We start from the raw sequence: 23,341 nt of genomic DNA, 5'->3' as shown, positions 1-23,341 counted from the left end.
CTCGATATGGGCCCATATTCTTATCAGCGATACTACGCAAGATTAATACGGTCATTACCACAACAAAAGGCTAGGCCTCATAGCATATACGGTAACCCGACACATGCCTATTGCCTTGGCATATCATTACAGGTCATAGCTTTAATTTTCATTGGCTTTATCGCGACCAGGTAGCCATGACAGGCGCAAAGAGATAATTTAGCCAGCATGCAATGCAGCACTATGTCAGGTTTAATGCGGCCCAACGAGCTAGATGGCCGGCTGGGGGCACACAGACTTGTCCCACCGGTCAAAACCCTGAATGGGTGTCCTGATCAGGGTGTCCAGATAGCCGCACTGTCAAGATAAGCGTCGAGTGTAACCAGTATACGACTTGTACTCGCCCGGTTGGAATGAGCCACAGTGACTGCTGTATTTTAGTACGGGACATGTGTAACGACCCCTGCTGTTCAATGTCGTGCAACTAAGCGTCGTGCTTTGCAAAGCCCCAGGATCACATCGGGAACAAGAGCAAAGGTGGTAGGCAAGTACGGAGCTTGGAGACGTCCTATCGTAATCATGGAGCTGAGAGCCCTTCCTCTAAGCTCCATGAGCTCCGCCAAAATTACAGCACATGTTGTTTCAAGTGGCGCAAAGCTGGCGGCAACTCGCTTTTAACACTGCTGCCGATGGCAGGCAAGGTCGCAAGCTGACAGCATTTAGCAGAAGTTCAGCGACAGCTTCAGCATTCAGCAGACCAACATATCGCCTTGAGACAAACGGTGCGTTTAGGGATTTGCTCTAGCTGAAGTGACATCACGAGCACAGGATGAAAAATTGTTGGCGGGTATTTAAAGGGACCACCAGAGCCCGCACGAAGATATTTGCTCGTAATAAATACAAAGATCTTCACAACTGCACATCTGCAAGTTGCAACGAAACTCGGTATTAAGGGGGCAGCCAGCTACCACCGCCCGTTTATAACGTTCAGCTTCACCCGCTGTGAGCGTGTGGTAAGCACCAACTAGCGGTCATGAGCTCCGCCGAGCTACAAGGACGTAACACGTTGGCCGTTGCACAGCATATTGTGCATTGTTCATCACCGGACAACACCAGCTCCACCTTTCCATCGCTCCCTGACAGTGGGGGAAGAGATTGGGCCGCCATACCAGCAGCCCTGTCGCAGTCCACACAATCGCTGACCGTTGATCAGCTGACAACGGGGAGCAGGACGGGTGTCTGACCCGCCCAGCAGGAGTCAGCTGACCCTGTGACCTGCAGAGGCCGATCGTGACCCCCTGTGACCCGTGACGTCACACGGGCGAGGTAACAATGGAACAGGATACCCAGGACCACGTCCGTTACAACCTTTACGGCTCTGTACAGGCTGGGTGTGTCAAACGGGTTACATGGGAACAGTCTATCAACCCGGCTGTGTATTGGCGACCGAGTTTCTTCTCAAGCGTAACTACGCCGCAAATCAAGACCATTTCGTCTGTGAAAGCTAACGGATTTATCCTATCGCGATGCAAGTGACATCAATTGGAAAATACGTTCCATGATCAAAGCCACGATGTTAAATATGTAATTGCAACTGCTTGTATGTCATGCTGGGATACAATGCAACCCATCTTGTGTGCCCGTTACGCTGCTAGCAGTCAACATGTTAATCTCCAGTAGCTCAGCGGGGGTGGCACAGTCCACACCCGTCTGCACCACTGACGTCATAGATCTCCAATGACGTCACCGACGTGATAGACTGGGTCACCTCTGCACGACATGGGGCCATTTTCGGCAGCAATGAACAGGGTCAGACGGCTGTGCCGACATGATGTTCATCTGTTTAGCAGCCGCGACCGACTGAGGTAGCTAGGGCGTTAGACGGCCGTTAGGTGGTGTCGTGACATCTGTTCTGGGCGGCAATGACACGGCTTACAGCGACGGTAGGCGGACCAATGGGAGCGATCACTGCCCGGATATATCCCGGAGAACGGGCAACTTGTACCCGTCGGCAACTTAGACTGTGTGCGCCGAGGGACCTACGAAGCTGTAGGACCAAAAGCTGAGTGGATATGGCGACAGCTGAGTAGAACTTAGCAAGCCAGCGCTCAACCCAGACTTACAGGTTAGGCCATTGACGGTCGACTTGCAAGTGATGTTGACAGACATACGACCAGCCAGCCAGACAAAAGCGATACAGACAGGCTCGACGGACGGGCGCGACGTACAAACGGACTTACTGAATGGCGACCTGCACCCATCGGCACTGTTCGGGTTTAAGGGCGTCGCAGCAGCACACGATTCAGGACTCTGGCTACCAGAGAGGAGACCGACCAGCCGGAGATCCAGCCGGGAGATACAGCACGCCATGCTAATCACGTCCCTGTCACGTTTCGTCGCCGTAAAGCCGCCATCGTAAGGCACCAAACTGCTGTGACACCGAGCCGCGAACACAGCACGGCGACAGGTACGGCGCTGCGGTACCATTGTGGCGCGCCCATCAATCGGCTGGACTGCACCGATCGCCCCGCCGCAGCCCATCGGCGCAGGGCTGAACGGGGACGGCGAGCAGACCATAGCTCTGCGATGGCGATCGGTTGGTCGGAACAGAACAGCGATAAGCTGGACTGACCGATGGTTACGGCACCGGCTCAAGGATGACGGTAAATATCACGTCAGTAAGTTACATCAGTAGAGGTCTACTGGAAGACGGGAGAGTAACTCAGCCCCACCCATGTCTGCAGAACAAACGACAGATCGGAGACTGTCTGCGGAGAATATTCTTTGGTAAAACGGGAAGAAGATGACAGTGGTTGTACGGTAACTGAGCCGTATTTTTGTAAGCTCGCGAACAAGGATTGTTTAGGCCCGCAATTAAATCGGGGGATGCGATAGGTAATCAGCTCCTAAATGAGCTCCAAGCAGAACTAGAATGTTTTGCTCGTGGATGAAGATGATAGGCTCTTTGGCCAAATATTTTTCGGCACTTTTCCACAACGTTCCTTGTGTCATTCTATTTTCTGACCCCGGATATTCTAAGAACGACTTACGATTTACGAATATACTGAATATGCTGCAGGGTGTTCTATGTAACTCTCCACATTTGTTCATGGTTCTGTCACTTATTTCACTGAAATAAGGGAAAATGGCTAGCAAAATTGTCGCTACACAGTGAAACGAGAGTTGTCTTTGTCTTGAACTTATATCCATTTTATCCTGAGAGCCATATTCTGACCCAAGCACCGGCAACAAAGAAACATTGTTGACGACCTCGTCCTATATTTTCCCACATCCTCTCGCCCTGCATTGACACTGGGTCTCGGCACGTCGAAATGACCTCCTAATATCTAGAACCTAGATCAATCCCATTGATAATTACAAAGTCGAAAGCCTCTTACGGTGACTTACCTCCAAGTCCTTTTCGTTCGTGGTGTTAGCATTCCTGCAACAAAAGAAAAAAGTATGTTAATCAGCGTCATAAATCACGACTTTTATACTTCATATTCACAATTTAATAGTGTGAATGAAATACATCACTCGCCGTGGCTATGAATGGTAGGTACTTAAAGCCGATGCAATTTGTCGTTGATAATAAATGCATTATAAATTGGCATTACTGGCCGTTCCATGCAGATAAGAGGACAAAGGCTAGCCATTCTCGCGTCTGGCCGCGCTGTAATCAGTTACACGGCATGCCGCATTTAAATGCTCATTAATCACTACCTGCAACCAAACGTTTTACACATTGCGACACAATGGCTATTATGTTCATACATGACCTAGCACGGCCCATGGCTACACGAGACACCATTTCGGAGCTGCTCAAGCTACCTCAGCAGTAGGATAGGAGACATTCGAACACATCGCTCGACGAAAACTCGTCAACATGAGTCGAAGTGAGCTGAAATGGGTAAGCGGCCCTCAAATACGGGACTTCTCTCCGCCTGAGCAAATCACGGCAAAATCCAAAATAAACGATTCGTCATTTTACTCCGTCTAAGCTGAGCCTTGGTGTGTAACGGCTTTGCTATTATATGCGGCATCTGACGGAGCGCATATAATTTTAGATTTCCATCGCTAGATGGCACTAGTAGTGAGCCCCTGAAGTAATGCTGTGCCGCACAGCACAAACGCCCACGATTGATGACGTAAAGATCGATTTACCTGTTAACGTTAGACGCATTTGAAAACGGATGAAGGGAAGGGCAACAGACATGTGCTTGGATCCGGGAAAATGGATCTGAGATCCGATCCCATGGATCCCGATCCGAGATCCATTCAGATCATAGATCCAACCCCTCAATTTTGTCGAGAGATCTACTGGGATCATAGATCTGACCCTTCAATTTTGTCGATAGATCCACTCGGATCATAGATCTGGCTCCCCAATTTTGTCGTGAGATCCACTGGGATCATAGCTCAAAGGTGCACAAAATGTTTAAACTTTCTTGTATAAAGAAGTTATAAATACCAAAGTATGGTTAGAAACAAACAATCTTATACAAAGGCCATATTAGTAAAGGGCATCCATTTACATTATACAGAATATAAAATAAAGGAGGCTCATGATGGTCACAACTTGAGTGAATTGAGTAACATGAAGATTATTCACATACCAACAGAAAAGTTTGCATTAACAATTAAGATACAGGTAAGTAATGACTAATGAAGAATACATTACTAGGTACATCACAATTAATGTTAGAATCTACATACTGATAAGACAATCTTGCATTAGACAACCATGAGGCTTTCCAGCTAACACAATTAATTGATAAACAATAAAAGATGATATTGACACCTGTGGCTTGGCTAGGTAAAGGTATTTCAATCTATTGAAACTAATATTTGATAAAATAAACTGAGATATCAACAAAAGTATAAAAATATTCAACAGCCTGGGGAACACGCTGGGGAAGCGAAATATCAATTGTAATGGCCTTGGATATATACACCGTAAAATGACTATTCAGTCTCTAAATAGAATTGGTGACGTCATTTCAAATAACAAATGAGCTAAGTGTTCTACTTTTGAGTATAATAATAATAAATAAAAAATCAAACTGGAAATTCAAAAGTCTGTTTTTTTCTTCAAAACAATGTTCATTTTTTTCTGCCTCACATAATTTTACGTTATGATTGTTCGTGAATATCATCTTTGTAGCGTTGAATTTAATGACGTACACGTAAGCTGAAATGGTATTACATAGCCCTTGAGCGGGAGACATTCATTGCGCGAGTGCTACAAGTGCGCCTTGCATCTTTTTTATTCACTTTTCAAAAAAATCACAATATCTTACGTCATTAGTCCAAAGGGCCTATAACGGGGAACCTTTTGGAATCATTACGGTTTTAGTCAGATTAAGATTTCTCATTGGTCAAACGTTAATGACGTAATAAAACAGTATTACCAAAACGTGAGCTGTGAATTTCGTTTGTCGTTTTTGGGAGGCTCTCATTACGACAGCAGCATGGCACCGCATTTGGCACGGTGCCAAAGTAGGTAATCTGAAGAAGTTAATGCCTCTTTTGAACTTGGAATTTTATTAGGAAAGTATTAGAGGTTGGTTGCTACTCTTTTTCTTACTAAATCGAAATTGGGTTTTCATACCTGGTAGAATAAGTGGATTGCTGGATTATTTTGAGCAAGACTAACCTACTTGGCTTCCAGGTTTGATTTCCCAACATCTGTCCATAGGCGGCGGAACGGGAGGGGGGTGGCACCAGGGCACCGTGCCCCCCATAGATTTTTGCATTTTAACATTAGCCCTACTGGCGTTGCATGGAAAGAATGGGACCAAAAGTCTGCAGTGCCCCGCCGCCACTGCATCTGTCTGTACTGTTTGTTCATTGAATTAAAGTGGCTGTAGCTTGTTGATATGATTGTCATCAGTGCTGTCATGAAAAAGTTACAACTGGTCACAAAAAGTAGCGATGTGCATGTTCTTGGTTTATTTTAAATGTAGTACAAATGTTCTTTATTTAAAGTCAAATTTAGATGATACTTAATGATTGCAACTGGTCCTAACCATGTCCACAAGTGACAATTCTCAATTGTATTGCATTGTAAGGTGTAAAATTATGTAGGATAAGGTTTCATTGGCTACATCTTGTCGTGAGATCCATACAGATCATAGGCCCTCCACAAATTTTTGCCCGCTGGATCCACAGAGATCATAGATCCGACCCCTAAATTTTGTCGAGAGATCCATTCAGATCATAGATCCGACCCCTGAATTTTGTCGAGAGATCCACTCAGATCATAGATCCAACCCCTCTATTTTGCCGAGAGATCCACTGAGATCATAGATCCAGCTCTCGGATCCATGCACATGTCTGAAGGGCAATACGGCAATGATATTACATTTTGGTTCAGCATACTGCATAATTGAACTAATTGGGTAGCTGCATCTCAATCTCAGGAAATCAATTTTATCCTGGCAATTGAAGAAACGAATGCCGAGTCATCTTAATCGCCCTAAACAGGTAGGTTGGGAGTAAAGAAAAGAAACATGAATCAATTAAATTGTAATTGCACAGCTGATTGTAATTACGTGACCTTCTGTAAGGTATGCAAGTTCTGTAACTGCATGACTGACAGACCGCAGTCGCACTACACACGGGCGGCGCCGGAGCCCGAAATATCTGATTACGCAGACCAGATGAGACAGCCCACATCAGATCAGATCATACCGAAACAGGATAGGTAACCCGTCAGCCGGTGACAAAAACTCCATCCTGCTGCTCATCCTGACCGGACCGGTCACTAACTATCTAATGGATACAAAACACCACGGTTCGTCGGTTTCACGGGTGAAGCTACATGACACCTGAGCTGAGCACCAATCGAATCGAGGTGGTCATTATAGGAAGAGGTCGTCACATGACTATTGAACCAATGAACGGAAAGCGGACACCGCCCCCGCGCGTCATACACCGTTCGTTGGATGTATGTGGGAGAGACATCCGCCTCTAAGGGAGATAAGTTATGGGGTGATAGAAGCGCTGGGTGTAGAATGTAGATGTGTGTAGGAGGGATGGAGAGCCTTTGAGATGAGTGCGTGTGGGACGGGGAGAATGCTCGCTGGAGTCACCACACCCACTCAACCCGACAGAAGGCCCAGAGTTCGTCAGTCTCGCCCACACCACGCAGCTCCTGGCTCACAAAATTCAGCTCCTCCCTCTCTAGCCTACGCCAAGCACGCAGCTCAAATGGCCCGCCCTTCCCCTTCCCCCCCCCTCCACTCCATCCTCCCCTGCCCCGCCCCGTCCGGTATACCCGTGAGGTCAGCACAGGGCGGCGGCTGAGTGGCTGTCTGGGTCACAATGGGCGCCTTCTGTAGACGCTCCTCTCGTGTTGACGTTCGGGATGGGCGCACGGACTGATGAATAGAAGCTAATGTATATTGTGTGTCTCTTTTCATGACGATTATCGGATGCATTTGACCACATTTCGCGCAAAAGTATGCCCCACAACACAGAAAGCAGACAGCGCTTTGACAAGGAAAATTTCAGGGCAGGAATAAGTCATTGATTTACGTGCTTCACTTTACACCAGCCCATGGACCGGATCAGAATCGACTCTTTTCCCGTAAGGTCGGTCAAAGTTGACACACTAACACTGTTATCAAACAGACGGCAGAAATAGCTGGCCTTGGTGTAATCCAAAGCTTCAGTGCGCCGACCGGTCCCGGAATTTCAATACAAAGTAAGCGACGTTACTCGAAGCGGAAACGGCCGACAAACTTCACCGGTTCGGTTTATTTGCATTTGGCACAACATTTGCGTAACGGCCGGTTTGTTATGCTACTGAAAATGAATGAAGCTTCAGAGCTCGACACAGGTGAGCGAAAGGGACGTGGCATAACCTAAACACAAAAGCAGTCGTCCTTTGATGATCTCCCTCGATAGAAATATCTACCGGAATCGAGAGGGCTAGTTGTGAAAGCGACGTGCCACCTAAAGAGAGCCACGCGTTTGAAATCGTCAAAAAAGTGTATCCGAACTGTCAGAGCCACTTCTCACAAACACAAAGACCACAACAAAAAAGGTCATCGCAGCTCCAAAATACAGCTAATGTAGGGAGAAACCATTGTGAAACCACTTTCAAAGACGGGCAGACGGTGAAGGGCGATGGCCGGCTCATATATGCCAGCTTTGTAACAACACGTGAGCGGTAGAGGTTCATCGCACAGAGACATTGGACCTTGAGTTCATCGAAAGACCAACTGAAAAATAGAAAAGATAGCCTTGAGACAGGCTCATGGACAGGCTCATGCTACTTCACATCGCTCAATGACAAGTGTTCATTGTAAGTTGAAGTTGAAACTCAAGAGTAGGAGCCCGTCAGCCCGCATTTGTCGAAGCTGGCCAAGACGATACATTATCTTCAATTATTATCAGCGAGAGTTTGGCGTAAGAGATTAGTCTAAGGGCACGCTATTCTAAGAAAATGATTTTGGTTACTTTTACCAAGGTTGATAGCAGCCTACCAATCTCGCGGAGTGCTACTGTTTTTAAGCCAGTATACTATGAAGACGGTCACTTCGTAAGGATGTATGCAATAGCTGAACTAGCAAACGATGGTACAGGCAGCCATTATGTTTGGGTAAAGTTAAACTAACGCACCTGTGTTGACTCGGGTAGCAACAATCTGCTCAACGAAATCCTGGCTTCGCCTCAGGGAAATATTTAGCACTGGTTTCGTGATTGAAATCGTGATAGCAAACACGGCCCGGTAGATGTCAATATTGGCACCTGTCCCCTACTGAAAAACCTTATTTTTGGGGGTCCTTCTTCAAGGACCCCCCCCAAAAAAAAAACAGATAGGAAAATAATAGCAAGCATTGTATGAATATCCATTGATCGCTTAAATGACCCGAAGATGCTTATATGGAACCCCGATTTGCGGATAGTTATTACTCAACCAGAAAAGCACAGTTCACACTTCACACATCCTTCACGTGACACGTCCCGTGGAACGTGAAATAACTCTACAAATGAGAGAGCAGGTAACTAGGAGATCCTCTGAGGAAGCAGTACCTGTCCTCGCCGCAGCGGCTGGTGAGCAACTCCACCACCTGATGCAGATGTCGCAGACGCTCCAGAGACTCGGCGGCGCTCGGCTCACCCCCGGAGACTCCGAGGTCGATAGCAGACGCTGCATGCTGGGATGGCTTACCGGAGCCACCGGCGTATGGCAGTCACGAAAGGTATGTAGTAATGAGTGTCTAATGCTTGTGAGTGCAAGCGTTGCGAATTCTGTCAACACCCTGCTAAGTGATCAGGGGACGATTGCAAGCCACCTCCAATTCAGTCAGTCCACGATTGTGTCCCCCTCTTCAAATCTCCAGTGCTTCTTGTTGTTGTCGGTTCCAATGTTCAGTTCTCTTGGCTCTCCACTACACCATCAAAACGCCCAACACACACTCAAGTCTGTCACAGTCCTCAAAACCCACCTTACTCAAAGTGAACTCCTCGGCAATCCACTGATAACCTCTGAAGGCCGACACTGACCACCATACCACACCACCTCTGACAATTCCTGCGCGAATCTCAGTTCTGTTCCTCACCGCCGGACGATAACACCGTGCCACGGTCACCGCCAGTAATCTCCCGGTGCGTAATCAGACATCAGCTGCCGTAATCGGCCCGCAGTCGGCGGCACACGCGCGACGCGAGGTAATGAGCACAGGTGGCGGCGTGTGAGCGATCAGCGGCGGGCGGTCAGAGGCGACGGCGCGGGACTGAGGCGGCGATAGACGGCGCTGTGAGGGGTCTCAGCTGATTGCTGTGCCGACACAGCTCGACGAGGACGCCCAAACAGGATGCCAGAGCACCATTAGCTATTTGTTACGGATGTTGCAGCGGATGTCACGCCACCGCACCACCACATCCACGCTCGTGTAGAGTAGTTCACCGTCAGCAAAGCTTCCGTGCGGTATCTGTCCAGTGTCCACCAAGTCACCTCACCGCTCCGAACGCAGTGTGGGGAGGTCGTCGCTCCCACCTTTGTCCTGACCCCACCGACAGTCGGAGCCCGCGCCGCCCCTCCCGTCGCCACGCGCTCGGTCACTGCAGTGCCGCCCGCCCGCGTCGGTCGCCGACGGACCCTTTGGTGGACAGGTCGGTACGGTGACAGTGGCGCCCTCTGACCGGTCCCCGGCCGCCAGGGGTCGCCCCACTCCACCCTTACCCCGCCGCCCCTCCGGTGAAGACGGGCGACCGTAAACCCGCTGCATACCTGATGTGCCAAAGAAAGAAAGTTTACACAGCTTACTCCAGCTCTCTTACAGTAAAGCATGCGTCGACACGACAGCGGTGTATACGTTCAATGCCCGTGAAGCCATGACAGTCCCAGACATGAGCCGCGTGCCACAATCCAGGCCGTAAAAACCTAACGAACCCTCCATGACCTGGCCTGCATACCTCCGAGCTATTTGTAGAACCGTGTTCGAAGAAACGACAGAGAGCGGGCCGGGATTACACAGGTGTTACCCCGAGAAAGCTGATATTAAAGACCAATCAGCTGGAGCCAGTATAACCCATAAAAAGGTGCGTCTGCGACTATCGCGCCGGTCGGCACATCATGTTTGATATCTTCATTTCACTAGCAGCACCCTCGACTTACGCCTGTGGCTATTGGAATACCGAGCTAATGGGAAAATCGTGGCTTCGTTAGCTTTAAGTTCACACCGACAGCTGAAATGCACTGTGGCACTGCACGCTAGCCCGGATGAAATAGTCACAATCATCGCGTAAGTCATAGCGTATGGGGTGATTCGGTTTATGCTCCGATCTAATATCCAAGAAGATTGGTGTAAGCGGGTTCAACAGCTTGGGTGTGGAGATAGATGAAGCAGGGGTGCCGTGATCGCATGATGCAATGTGGAACAGACGCTAACAAGAATATAAAACGGTTAGTTTAATATCCAGTATTTCCAATATCATAAGTCTCTTTTAAGTTAATCATGCTCGTATAATAAAAAGCCATTTATTTGTTAAATTATCATAACTTTTCAGCCAGTAGTAGACGAAACACAAATTGGATTATGCACTGTTACGAGTATAAACAACAAGATGTATCATAAAAACGAAGCGTACTAAATGGCAGGCAATTCCTTCCCAAACAATGCATAAATAATCGTAGCATGAAGCATCATGTTTGTCGCCGGGAAAATTAAGAAATAAGGGCCAGAAAATGTTCGCTCACTGTTCACTAACTCCCGCCCACTAACTCGTGACTTGTGAGCATCGTATAAAGGTTATTGAAAGATTTAAGAGTGCATTAAGCAGCGACGGTGAATAAACGTATTCCAAATGATATTTCACTACCATTGAGATGTTCATCCCGGGCCATACCTGTTGACTCCGATAGCGGATCAAAAGCACAACTCGAACCTCCTGACAGACCTGTCTGAAGGTCGTCTCGGGTCCGTCAGTGACGGGACCCGGGCCCACCGTGGAAGATTCGGCTGGTCCCACCAGCGCCTGCCCGTGTGAGGACCCGGCCTAATGTTGACGCCAGGGGTAAACGTGGCGTCGGCACCCACCGGCGACCAGCAAACACGGGCAAACTGAGCTCCCGGGGCCACCGCGGCGTGCCAACTAAACCAAACCCAACCTCTATACACTGTAGGAACTACAAAAGTCATTGTAATAGCGAGCAGACGGTATTTTACATCTCCTTTACTCCCAATCCCATTTAATTACTCGCGTGTTTCGTCTGTCAGCGACTTCCCTCACCGCTCGCCGTAATCTCATCACATTCTCATCAGCGTCATCCATCATGGTTCACACATCTGGTGAGAGCCGACGGCATCGCTCGGGACCAGTTCGCCTCGTCATCAAAGCGGTCCTACGTCGGCCAAGCACCGGGCGGTGAACACCACACAGTAATGGGGTAATTAACCGGGCTAATTTGGAGCCGCCGCCGCCGCCGCCGCAGAATGGGACAGACAGGACCGAGGGCGAGTGGTAAATAAAAGGCAATTAAATCACACAAGGCGAGGTTTAGATCATTTTGTGTTAGGTGCCTCGGAGACATTTGGTAAACGAATTATGATCAGGAAAGCAGGCATGTTCTATTATCTATCACAGAACTACTGTGGACGTCAAACCGCGTGGGACGCGACTTTTTCGCAATAACTTTTGAATGCGTTGCCTCTCAAGAACGAAACTTCGGCAATGGACGTTTCAGACCCCGGCCTAATTTTTATTACTAAGGTTTTTCAATGTCCGATCAATATTTAGGGCACTTCCCGATCACTCGTAATGTTAAATTTTGCTCCTGAAACTCTCTCGGTGAGCAGAGGCTACTCCACAAGGGGCGGAGCCATAGTGTGACGTTGGAGCTAAGCTCCGCCTCGGCTGGCCGTTGCCTGAGGCGCTACCTGACCCGAGACCGGTCAGTCGCGGTCCGTAGGGGTTGGTACGCGGTGCTTCCTGCCAACACACCCAGCCGCATGGCGTACGTTATTCATGCTTGCCCTAAGGGCTGCAAGAATGTATATTTTCTTCGACTCGCTAAGAATGTCACCCAGATAGGAAGACTATACGCGTACGACAATTATTACGATGATTTAAGAATAACAAAAATAATTAAATGATTATTTAATAAGTTTGTCAACGTAATTACGTAAATGAGATACATAATATATATATATTAACACAGTGAAGTTAATTTTTTTTAATTAACATTTTAATTTTAGGTTCTTGTAGATATCAAACCGCCAGGAACGTTAGTACACTTCGCGTTATCCTGCCAAGCCCCAATATGCCCCAACTTAAATGTTTCCGTAATGCACCGGTATGCATAGCCGGAGGGGAGCCGGATCCGCCGGATCCGTCATATTTTGCCCTGAGTGGGAGCCGGAGCCGGAGCCGTATTGCCATTTTACTCGGAGCCGGAGCCGGAGCTGGAGCTGACTCAAATGTTCAAGGCTCTGCATCCCTGCTGCTAAGTCAATAATTCGTATAGTTAATTTGGTAAAGAGCCATACTGAACAATCTCGTTTTTTTTTTCTCGGATTAAAAAACCTGGTAAAAGGCCATACTGAACAATCTCGGCTTCGAGATGTCCGCCCATCTGAGACCCGACGCACACAGCATGCAGAACCGGTTCTGAGTGAGGATCGACCGACAGATGGCAGTCGTGTCTGAACGGTAGATGGCATGGAATTCGTAGTTAGTAGGCGGGGCTTCGCCAGCAGCATGGCGATAGCCGCCACCCGGGCTGATATTTCACTTAGCCTTACGAGTGAGCGGGAAGTACCCTAAATCCTTGCCCTAAATATTTATTTGACATTAGAAAACCTTAATAATAAAAATTAGGCCGGGGTCTGAAATGTCCATTGCCGAAGTTTCGTTCTTGAGAGGCAACGTATTCAAAAGTTATTGCGAAAAAGTCGCGTCCCACGCGGTTTGACGTCCACAGTAATACCGTGCTAGAGGTGAAAACGGCGAATACGAAAAGCGTGTTGATGGTTGTTGCTCTAATGGATTTTCGATATGCGCAGGACAAAATTTTCCTTGTCTCGGCGCATTTTAGTATCTGAAGAACTCAGCGAAACTCTGTATGCATAGGATGAGATTGAAAGACCCGAAAGTGGTGAGCGAGCCACGCTGGCGGCTCTGACAAACGACTGGCAAGCCATTTCCTGGCACCACCAGTTTCCATCTCGGAACAGAACCTCCGACCTCCATGGCATCCCATCCACCTTCCACATACATATAAACTCCGCATAACACCGGCCGAATGCGGACAGAGCCTGCATTGTGTTCAAATCGCCGAAACACTCTGTCTGTCTGACACGGCGTCAGACGGGAGCCAAACGCGGCTGGAACGCGTCGCGAGACAAACATCCTGATCAGGTTCGGGCGCGTCTGAGCGCGGAATCTAGGCTTCTAGGGACTATCTCCCAGGGCGGCTACATAGCAGAGGACCGACGCCTCGAGACACCCCCTCCAGCTGTCATCACAGAGCTATTGTGTGCACCTCTGACACGTCCGTCGGTGCTCGCACAATAGGCCGGCCACGGACCGCCTCATGGTCACTCACAGACAGACGCCTAGCCCGGTAAGGCCGACTGTCAGCTGCTCAGCGCCTCAGCGGTCATATCAGACATAATAGCTCGAGGCGCTCGGTAACAGCTGTGTGCAGGTGTTGGAGCATTTCGAGCTGTTCCGTATTCACAGATTTATTTTCAGAATTACTGACGATATCTGACGTCACCTGAATTACCAGACAGGGCTATTTTCACTTCCCAAGCGTTTATAACTTGAATTCAGGTGGACGAGGGCCCCATAAATAGTTCGCCTTAGTGACAATTGCATCACAAATATGCATAGTGGAACAGCTCGTACACACAGGTCTTCACGACTCGGTATCGTGAGTAAAAAGATAAGTGATGAGGGATACAGGAAACCACTCACTTGAAATCCAGAAACGATCCCGTATTTCAGACCCAGGACCTTTTGACATAATGTCATGGGTATAGTTATTAGTTAACCACGCCGCGGAAAATCTCTCTCTCTCTCCTCTTCTCTCTCCTCCTCTCTCTCTCCTCTCTCTCTCTCTCTCTCTTCTCTCTCCTCTCTCTCTCTCTCTCTCTCTCTCCCTCTCTCTCTCTCTTCCTCTCTCTCCTCTCTCCTCTCTCTCTCCTCCCTCTCTCTCTCTCCTCACTATCCCTTCTCTCTCTCCTCACTCTCTCTCTCTCTCTCCCTCGCCGTCTCTCCCCTCCCCTCTTCCTCCTCTCCATCCCTCGTCTCTCTCCTCGTCTCTCTCTCCTCCTCTCCTCTCCTCCCTTCTCTCCCCTCTCTCTCCCCCCCTCCTCTCTCATCTCCCATCCTCTCCCTCTCTCCTCTCTCTCTCCTCTCTCTCTCTCTCCTCTCTCCTCTCTCTCTCCCTCCCTCCGCACAAGCAACAGACCATCCAGACCAGCCACAGTAGCCCAGAGGTCTATGAGTAGTCCCATCAGTTGTACTCACTCGTCGGCGTGAAAGTGCAGGTCGGCCAGCATGTGCTCGGTCAGAGACGGGAAGATGCCCACTTCGTTCGGTCGCACGGCAGACTGAAGGACGCTCGCAACGGCAGATGCTGAAACGAAGAAACGCTGGTCAGTTTTGGTCTGGAAACGCTCATGATGGAGAACAAGCTGCTGGTTGTAACTTGTAACTTGTGAGAGGAGACACACGTAAAAAAAATCATCCACCCAAGATTCACATCGATGACAGGGTATGAACACAAAATAGGACCAGCAACAACACGCCAGGACAACTCTTACCTTTCAGCCTCGTACCTGTCCACGCTGTCTAAGCGCTCAGCCCACACCACACTGTTCCTCAAGCCTGCTACCACCGATCTCCCCACGTTCTCAACTGCCCTCCGTGGACCTCAGCCACCCAGACCGTCCTCCAAACGGAGCGAAAGACCGCTCTCAGGAGCGATACCCGCGTCCCAGACACGTGCCTGCTGCCCTCCGATCGCTATCAAGCCCACTTTCTGTGGCACCATCGCTCGGTCACGGGACAGACAAGCCACGTGACACTGCCGCGGCCACAGAACATAGGGCACGTGACGTGTGTGACCTCCGCTCTACGATGGCGCTGACCGGTGGGTCCTGGCTCGGAGACCGGCCGACCGAGGGTGACGGGAGATAGTGGATGATGTAGGTGAAGTGTCCCACGTGCAGCCACGGTCATCGGAGCGATCAAAAGATCCGAGCCATGAAGAAAGGGAAGCAGAGAAGAATGAGAAATGGAGGGATAAAGGACGGAAGGACAATGGAATAGATCATAGGCGGACGAATGAATAAATAGATTAGGAGAGTCAGAGGGACTGAGAGGAAGGAATGAGGGATAAGATAACATGGTGCTGGTGTTTACTACAATAAAGAAATGTGGTGAGCCGTGGCGTGAAACTTACTCGGTGTGTGTATAAATTTAAACGACTGAAGTGCCTACAATCCTGATGAAACACAGAAGCAAAAAAAAATCAATTCGACCGGACAACGCCCACAGCCGCACCGATTACTTATCAAACAATGAATTAACCAAGATAATTCGCACGGGAATGCCAGCCGATGTCAGTCATTTGATACGACAGCAGTTGGCACAACAACTCGCAATATCAGTGTCCTAAAGGATCTCAAGATTTCAGCGGAGTTTCTGATAAGGTGACCGGAGCTCTTTGATTTCGACAAGTGGTGCCGTACTCGTATGTCAAGAAACTACCCTACTTCTCTAAGCATCGGAAAACATGCTCAGGAGCCAGCGTCCCTAGATAAGCAAACCAAACACAGAACGATGCGAAATAAAACAGCATGACAAATATGAAATGAACAATTACTCATAGTCATGCTGACTAATGACCATTGCCGCGCGATAAAACACAACACTCCTTTTCTCGTAGCTTCACATGGAAGCATCCGATACAGCAAAACGAGAAAATTCCTCTGACAGTGGCATCAGTCAGTACGTCGGCGCGCCTTCAAATTACCCAACCAGGGTCAGAACGCTGACCCGTAAATCATGCCTTATCATAAAGCACCGACTCGGCGAGGGTCAGACCGCAGACGGACATAACTCCTCCGCGTTACCAGCGACAGGTGACCTCGGCTGGAGGCAGTGGGACGACCCCCGCGTGCCGCATTTGTAGACCGTGACCCGTGCAAAAAAAAGTCTGCTCTCCGTCCTCACGTATTATAAGCGTTAGCAGGCATGGCGGTTTATAATCGCTGAATTTTATTAACTTCAAATTGTGAAAAGGGCGCCTTCGTTAATTCAGTCAGTTATAAAGAAAGAGCCCGGTATGTTGGTCATGCCTGAAGAAATCACTCAATTATTTCCTGATCATGTCACAAATTCTCATCAACGATTTCATCTGCCCTGAATGTCAGGAGGCGAGCGTATATAACGCGATAACCAACGGAAAGAACATACGCCATCCGAAGGGGTACCATTTCATCCGCTGAAATTACCCCTCGAGGTGAGATCAGTACCCGTTCGCGGCAAATACGGCGCAGAGCACCGCCCGTACAAGCCGGCGCTGCGCGTATGGTGACGTTTACGGCGCGTAAACCAGCGCCGTCTGAATCAATCGGCGCAGCCCGCGGCGGCGCTCAGTGGCGAGAGGTGCCGCGTCAGGTACGCCGCATCACCGCCAGACGTCGCGCAGGTCGACAGGGGGCTGTTCTGGCACGTCAGGGCCAGGGTACTGCTCCCTGCTCAGTCTGGGCACGACAGAAAATGCAGGACTGATACGCCTTTTTATCGTCAAGATCAACTCATCCATATCGAGATCCCACGGCTCTGAAAGGTCTCAATTGACCGAAAAGGCCTAACTAACGAAAGAAAAATAAAAACGCCAGAGATCCCGGGCTCGCAATCACCAGCCTATGCTTTGAATTAACTTGTAACGTTCCTCAGTCTGATTGGACATTGCTCCTGCTTGTGACGCGACACTAACGAACACGGCACACCTGTTTTTTTTTTTTTTAGCGATAACTGGATGCAATGCAGGCCACACGGTTGAGAATTAGTGTGCTATAATCATGGGCTGGGTGCGGAGTCCTGAAGAATGGTGTCACGGCCGCCACAAGAAACGCTCGAGTATGTTGATGACATAGGTAGCGCCACTGCGTCTGACAAATTAATTGACATTGCATTCAGCTGTCAGCATTGACGCGGTGTGCACGATTGAATAAATTGGAGTCATTCCCCGCTTGGCAAAAAGGTCACCGTTCTACAACAAAACGTGCCGCTACATAAGTCTTGCCAATTTTCATGCATTTCGAATATTAAAAAACTGTAAGTCAATAATGTAGCCATGCCGACACGAGGTAGCTAGAATGGTTAGTAAGTTTTGATCGGAATTGCTGACAATATTCTGATATTGTTTTGAAACGTGTAGAGCAACGATGATTTTCTGCTGACCATACTAGGTATGTGGTGCCTCCACCCCATTATCAAAGCGCCCATTTTCACATTTTTTTTTCATTAAATACGAAAACATGTTTCATACGCCGTTAGGTATCAGAATCCGACACCTTCAATCATAGTATAGCCTAGTCCTGCAAAGCATCAAGCACCGTCACTTAATCCTTGTTTGTCACCAGGGTGTGAAGAAGGAAAATGAACAATCTACATCACAACAAGCCACTTATGGAGCATCCATCAGAGGACACCGAAAGGCTGGTCGCTGCCGCTCGCTGACTCATACACACGTAAAATTTTCCATCTTTCCTGTCACTTGCAGGAAAAGCGAGCAAACAGTTCACGGGATGGCACCGAGGTGCACGAACAAAGTCTGGGTCGCATCCCTGACAGCCAACCGCTGGAAGAAGCTGGCACGACCCGTTAGAAGACCGGACAGTTCATGGACTCTGACAGCAAGGCACGATTGGTGTGCTCGTCGAATAGTGTTAGCTAAAGCGCGAGTTTCGCGTTACTTGCAAACATTCGCACGCTCGGTGAAATTTATGCATTTCACAGCTGGGTGTGAGGATGAGAGCGGATATGCGTGTGACGTTGTGCCAGGCCGATCTAGCTACCATGTGTCAAGTTCGTTGACCATTTTGTTCGTAACTATCACATGGAACGTGGGTTGAACTTTGGAACCGGAACTTATGTGGTTACTGTGAGTCATTGAAAGGCGGAAAAGAAATTGAATGAATGACTAACTGGCCGACTGACCGACTGACTGCTTGTCTGACGAGCCCGGTACCATATGTTGTCACCTTCCTACACTGCCCCTCGATATTTGCAAGCTTGAACGGGCCGACCTAAAACACTTGGGCCCGGCCCATGGTCTTTTTGACAGACGATCCGAGGTACCTCCGTGTCTGGCAGCTTTGTGACACTGGCTGTGGCGCCTCTGGGAAAATGACCTGTGAAAGCTCTATGCTCGGCATCTCTATGGGACTGACCTGCGGTATATCCGGTTGGGAGCTTCAAGGGTCTGTCCTTTGGTGGCTCTATGGTACTGACCTGCGGTATGTCTGCGTCGGGGTCGTCGGGCACTTCCTCCACGGTCGGCATACTGCAGAAACGGGTCCGCAGGGGGGCGCTCAGAGCGCCATCTGAAACACACAGACACGGCACGGGTCAGCGGGTGGCACGGAGATCGGGTTGAAGATACAGTGCATCTGATGCACGTGTTATAGTGCGGCAACGTAGCGCAGTACAGTATGCTCAATATTATGTTACAAACATCCCATTACCCTATTCTATTGGACACACCGAACCTCCCACAAGTTATGAAGCTCACAAGTCACAAGCTATTTTACACGCGCCAGACAACGTTTCTTGCCAGAAAGTATATGGCATATAACGCAAGACAAACACACAGCGGCGGGATTACTCGATAACGTGGAGTTGGCAAATGTTCACTCACTTTCTCAGATATGTGATAACCAAAGTGCTAAGCCTGTCATGCCTACAAGTTTGCCCCTCGGCCTTGCTTGCATAATCAAAGTCATATGGAGGGCCACAAAGCGCACGCAACCTCGGAACACATGTGCGTTTGACGACATTCAACAAGCACGGTCACCATAATCAACCCGAGTCGGGGCGAGGCCACACCACGTATCGTACAGCACCCAGCGAAGTCACCGGCCTCCGACTGCACAGACACCAGTCGGATTATGCAAATGGCAGCCGTTAAATCCCGGTAAGACGCCGCTCCGCTCGAGTGGAAAGGTCCGATTGCGCTGCGACCGGCCCCGCCCGGTTTGGCGAGGGGTGGTAGAGGAGAATATGGGAGACGCGTTTGAAGCAGCTAATTTTAACTATCAATATGGAGAGCCACTCAGGATCGAGGACTGCACACAGGCGCGCATAGCTATGGCACTGAGTAGGTCGGGCAGAAATGATAATGAAATTGGAAATAATTTGAGCGGCTAGCTTCCGGCAACATCAATCACAAATAACAGGGAGATAGCGCAGGCCTAAAAGTAACGCATCTTCCTCGACCACTTTTCCGTGACCGGAAAACGTGACTGAACTAAAACAGCAGTGTCAAGTGATGCGGACTAGCTTATCAGTGTTCGAGCATAATCGACGGACACCCTGAACTTTGGTCTTCGCGTGAGGCACCAAGTGGCAGCCAATGGCTCTTATCTTGTCCTCGGCATGTGAACAAGCGTGAACTACAAAGAGCCAAGCCCGGAACCAGTCACGCCCATGTGTTCCTCCGACAACGCGGCAGCTGCTGACCTCTTCCAGCCGACTATCAGTATCCCGTTCGATATCTGGTCCAGTATCCATGTCTTATAGTCGCCCTTCGTCTCTCGATTAGCACACAATAGGCGGCTGCCCAGAGGGGCGCCAGTGACACGACCCACGTGACAAAGAGACCGGCACTGTCCTCGGCGACTCAGCTGAGGTCAGACGAGAGCAGACGGACAGAGCGATGTGGGTGAACGGGATGGAAGTGATGGCAGAGTTGCTGGTAGTGACGGATACTGTGGAAAGAATGGTGGAAACGACATAGTATGGGTAGCGGTGGCGTTGAGGGTTGAGTTATCAATCATCAGCCCGTTTATGAGTGAGCTGGGGGTTTCGTTCCGGATGGTTGCCGTCTTGTTGAGCTGGGAGACAGCCACATAGTCGACAGTGGAATGGCAGCTCGTCAAACAAGTTGTCAATCCGACAATTAATCAGACAGCTAACAGACGGGAATAAGACGCAAAAACAGCGACTGAATTGTTGTCGAACCTTGGTTATGTTGTATTGTCCATAAAAAATTGTCAAGAGCGTATTTGGTGGGCACTTAAATGGAGATTTAAGCTTTCGTCCTTGGAGAATCGTGGCTTAATTACTAAATTTCATGTTGGGCGCGAAGTGTCCGGATGGTTCAACATCGATTTGCATGTATTACACGCAAATCAAATTCCTCATTATACTACTTCATGGCGTGACTTGGCCCTCGCATCGTGTATGGGCGGCGCCCTATTAACAAACCTCTTAATCAATCTACTGAAGACCAGCCAAAGTACCATAATCCTAATCGATAGTAATTACATCCTCATCGATAAAAACGGGGACTGGGTGAAAAACTGGCCCCCGGGAGTCGGACAAAACCACCTGATTGGTGGCTGAATGAACTGTCCGACACGCAGCTCCCGAGAAAACACGAACGGAGCAGCGGATGAACGGTGTAACGAGACAGCTAGCGTCGCGGGAATGCTACACAGAAAAACGGTGTAACGAGACAGCAGGAGTCGCGGGCATGCTACACAGAAGAACGGTGTAACAGACAGCAGGAGTCGCGGGAATGTTACCCCGAGAAACGGTGTAACGACAGTAGGAGTCGCGGGAATGTTACATCGAGAAATGGTGTAACAGACAGCTAGCGCCACGGGAATACTACACGGAAGAACGGTGTAACGAGACAGTAGGAGTCGCGGAAATGTTACATCGAGAAATGGTGTAACAGACAGCTAGCGTCGCGGGAATGCTACACGGAAGAACGGTGTAACGAGACAGCAGGAGTCGCGGGAATGCTACATCAAGAAACGGTGTAACAGACAGCTGGCGAAGGGGAAATGTTACACCGGTCGAGAGAATATCGAGAAACGAACAGGGATGCCGGTTCTCATTTGTTAAGCTACCTATGCACGGGAAAACACTTAAGGGTGAGCCGTTTCCGCGAGTCTAACAATGCAAAGCACTCAGCAGTTTCAATTAAGGTAAACCCGGAACATGCAAGTCAAGTAACTAGCAAAGAGGAACTGCCCTGGAGCTCAACAATGATGCACAACAATTCTCAAAACTAGTATAGGTAACTGTCATTAGCCAAATCCCATCATCAATCATCCTAAGCACATATCCCATCATTGCGTGCAGATGTTGGTTCAGATGCTTACCAAATTAACAGCAATCTGCGAATTCGATGCCGGATCCACCAGAAGTCCAGACCAGAACCAATTCAAACCACTCCTGTCTACTCTCTGCACTTCTCTGCCACTCTCCGTCTCGGAAACACTCGTCACCTCTCGGTCACACCCACACCTCGGCTGCTATCCCAGTGCTGTCCGTCCCACCGCTACCACCGGGCCATGAGAACCGGGCCGTGTCGCGCAGAGCACTGCGGAGCGGCGCGGCGGCCGGGCAGACACCGCTGGCCCGATAGCATCCACCGCCAGCCGCTGTGTCAATAGGCGTTTGTCGCACCCGCCCCGCCCGTCGTCACCCAAGGGCTGGTGAGAGGTCTGCTCTGCAGTTACAGACGAGAGAGCGACGGTGTGTTGCACACAGGCAGGCAACGGGTCCGACGTCACGAGCCGTGGTCCATGCAGTCATAAAACCAACTTTTACGTGCTGTCCCGCGCTGTATAAATAAAGGTACGCGTAAATTTAACGAGCCGGCCGTATATGATTTGCTCAGGGGTCGGATGAACGGCCAACGGGTCTGGGCTTGACCACGTGTATCTGAGCAGTGGTTACACGCTGTGCAAAGACCACGTGCCCGCCTCGGATCTGGCTGCCATGACCAGTAAGCAGATAGACAATGCAAGATTACGAACAGATGACAGGCACTTAAAGACCCATGCCGTGAGATATGCCGTATCATTGCAACAACTTTTATTTGCGCTGCACTTTCACAGGAGTTTATGTTCATATAGGGATTAGTCGGGTTTCGGTTTCATTGCATCCTGTTCTTTGATGGCTGGTCTATTAGCTGGCGAAGATCAAAGAGTTACTGGAACTAAATGTCCGCCACGGAACAACTACGAGCAGGGGCTTTGGGCGCGACGCGACTACGGTATTGCCACAATCTTCAATGCCTGTCAGTTCTTATGATCCGAAAGGTTCTAACAGCTGACATTAAAAAAAAAAAAAAATGCGACGGTCATTTTAGTTGGAGAAAGTCGAGACATGTGTACCCCGTGTCATAAATATAGCAACATGAAATACGTCAGGAAATGTCTAAGCGTGGCCATGTATGCCGATACTTTTAGAGCCTTGGCCGGACCATTTTAACCATAAGTGAGATGCACTGTCATTTGGGGATCGCACTTTGCAGAAAATGAGCCAAGAAATCCAACATTTTCTTGGTACTGGGATACATTCATATGTTCAACGTGCAAGGCACCTTAATTGCACGCTCACTTTAATTTAATTACCGGTACCAATTAAGTAATAAGGACTTTTGCCGCTGACTGAATGGTGGCGCACTTAGCGGCAACACACCACCCTCAATTATCTTTTTAGAACGTGGCGCCGTTAAAAGGTAACGGCCCAGTAAGTGGTCCCAATACACCTTTTTTCATTGCGAGTCGGCATCTGTGCAGGTCATATAGACTTATTTCATTTAAGCCGGCAACAGGCGTGCTCTTTCGACATTGTGCGCCTCCCATCG

General features: G+C 49.1%; 1 protein-coding gene across 1 annotated transcript in view; it reads right to left on the bottom strand.

The window, feature by feature from the left end:
- Positions 1 to 23,341, bottom strand: part of LOC122367486 — a 62,632-nt gene that overhangs the window by 506 nt on the left and 38,785 nt on the right. The window contains exons 17-19 of the mRNA XM_043340595.1: positions 18,967 to 19,058; positions 14,968 to 15,076; positions 3,388 to 3,421 (exon numbers count right to left, since the gene is read on the bottom strand). Of these exons, the coding sequence (XP_043196530.1) occupies positions 15,008 to 15,076; positions 18,967 to 19,058 (161 nt within the window). The 3' untranslated portion in view covers positions 3,388 to 3,421; positions 14,968 to 15,007. The remainder of the gene's footprint in view (positions 1 to 3,387; positions 3,422 to 14,967; positions 15,077 to 18,966; positions 19,059 to 23,341) is intronic.

This window comes from Amphibalanus amphitrite, unplaced genomic scaffold, assembly GCF_019059575.1.
Source record: "Amphibalanus amphitrite isolate SeventyFive unplaced genomic scaffold, NRLGWU_Aamphi_draft 000872F_arrow, whole genome shotgun sequence".
NCBI lineage: Eukaryota > Metazoa > Arthropoda > Thecostraca > Balanomorpha > Balanidae > Amphibalanus > Amphibalanus amphitrite.
This window is presented reverse-complemented; position numbering and strand designations above follow the sequence as displayed.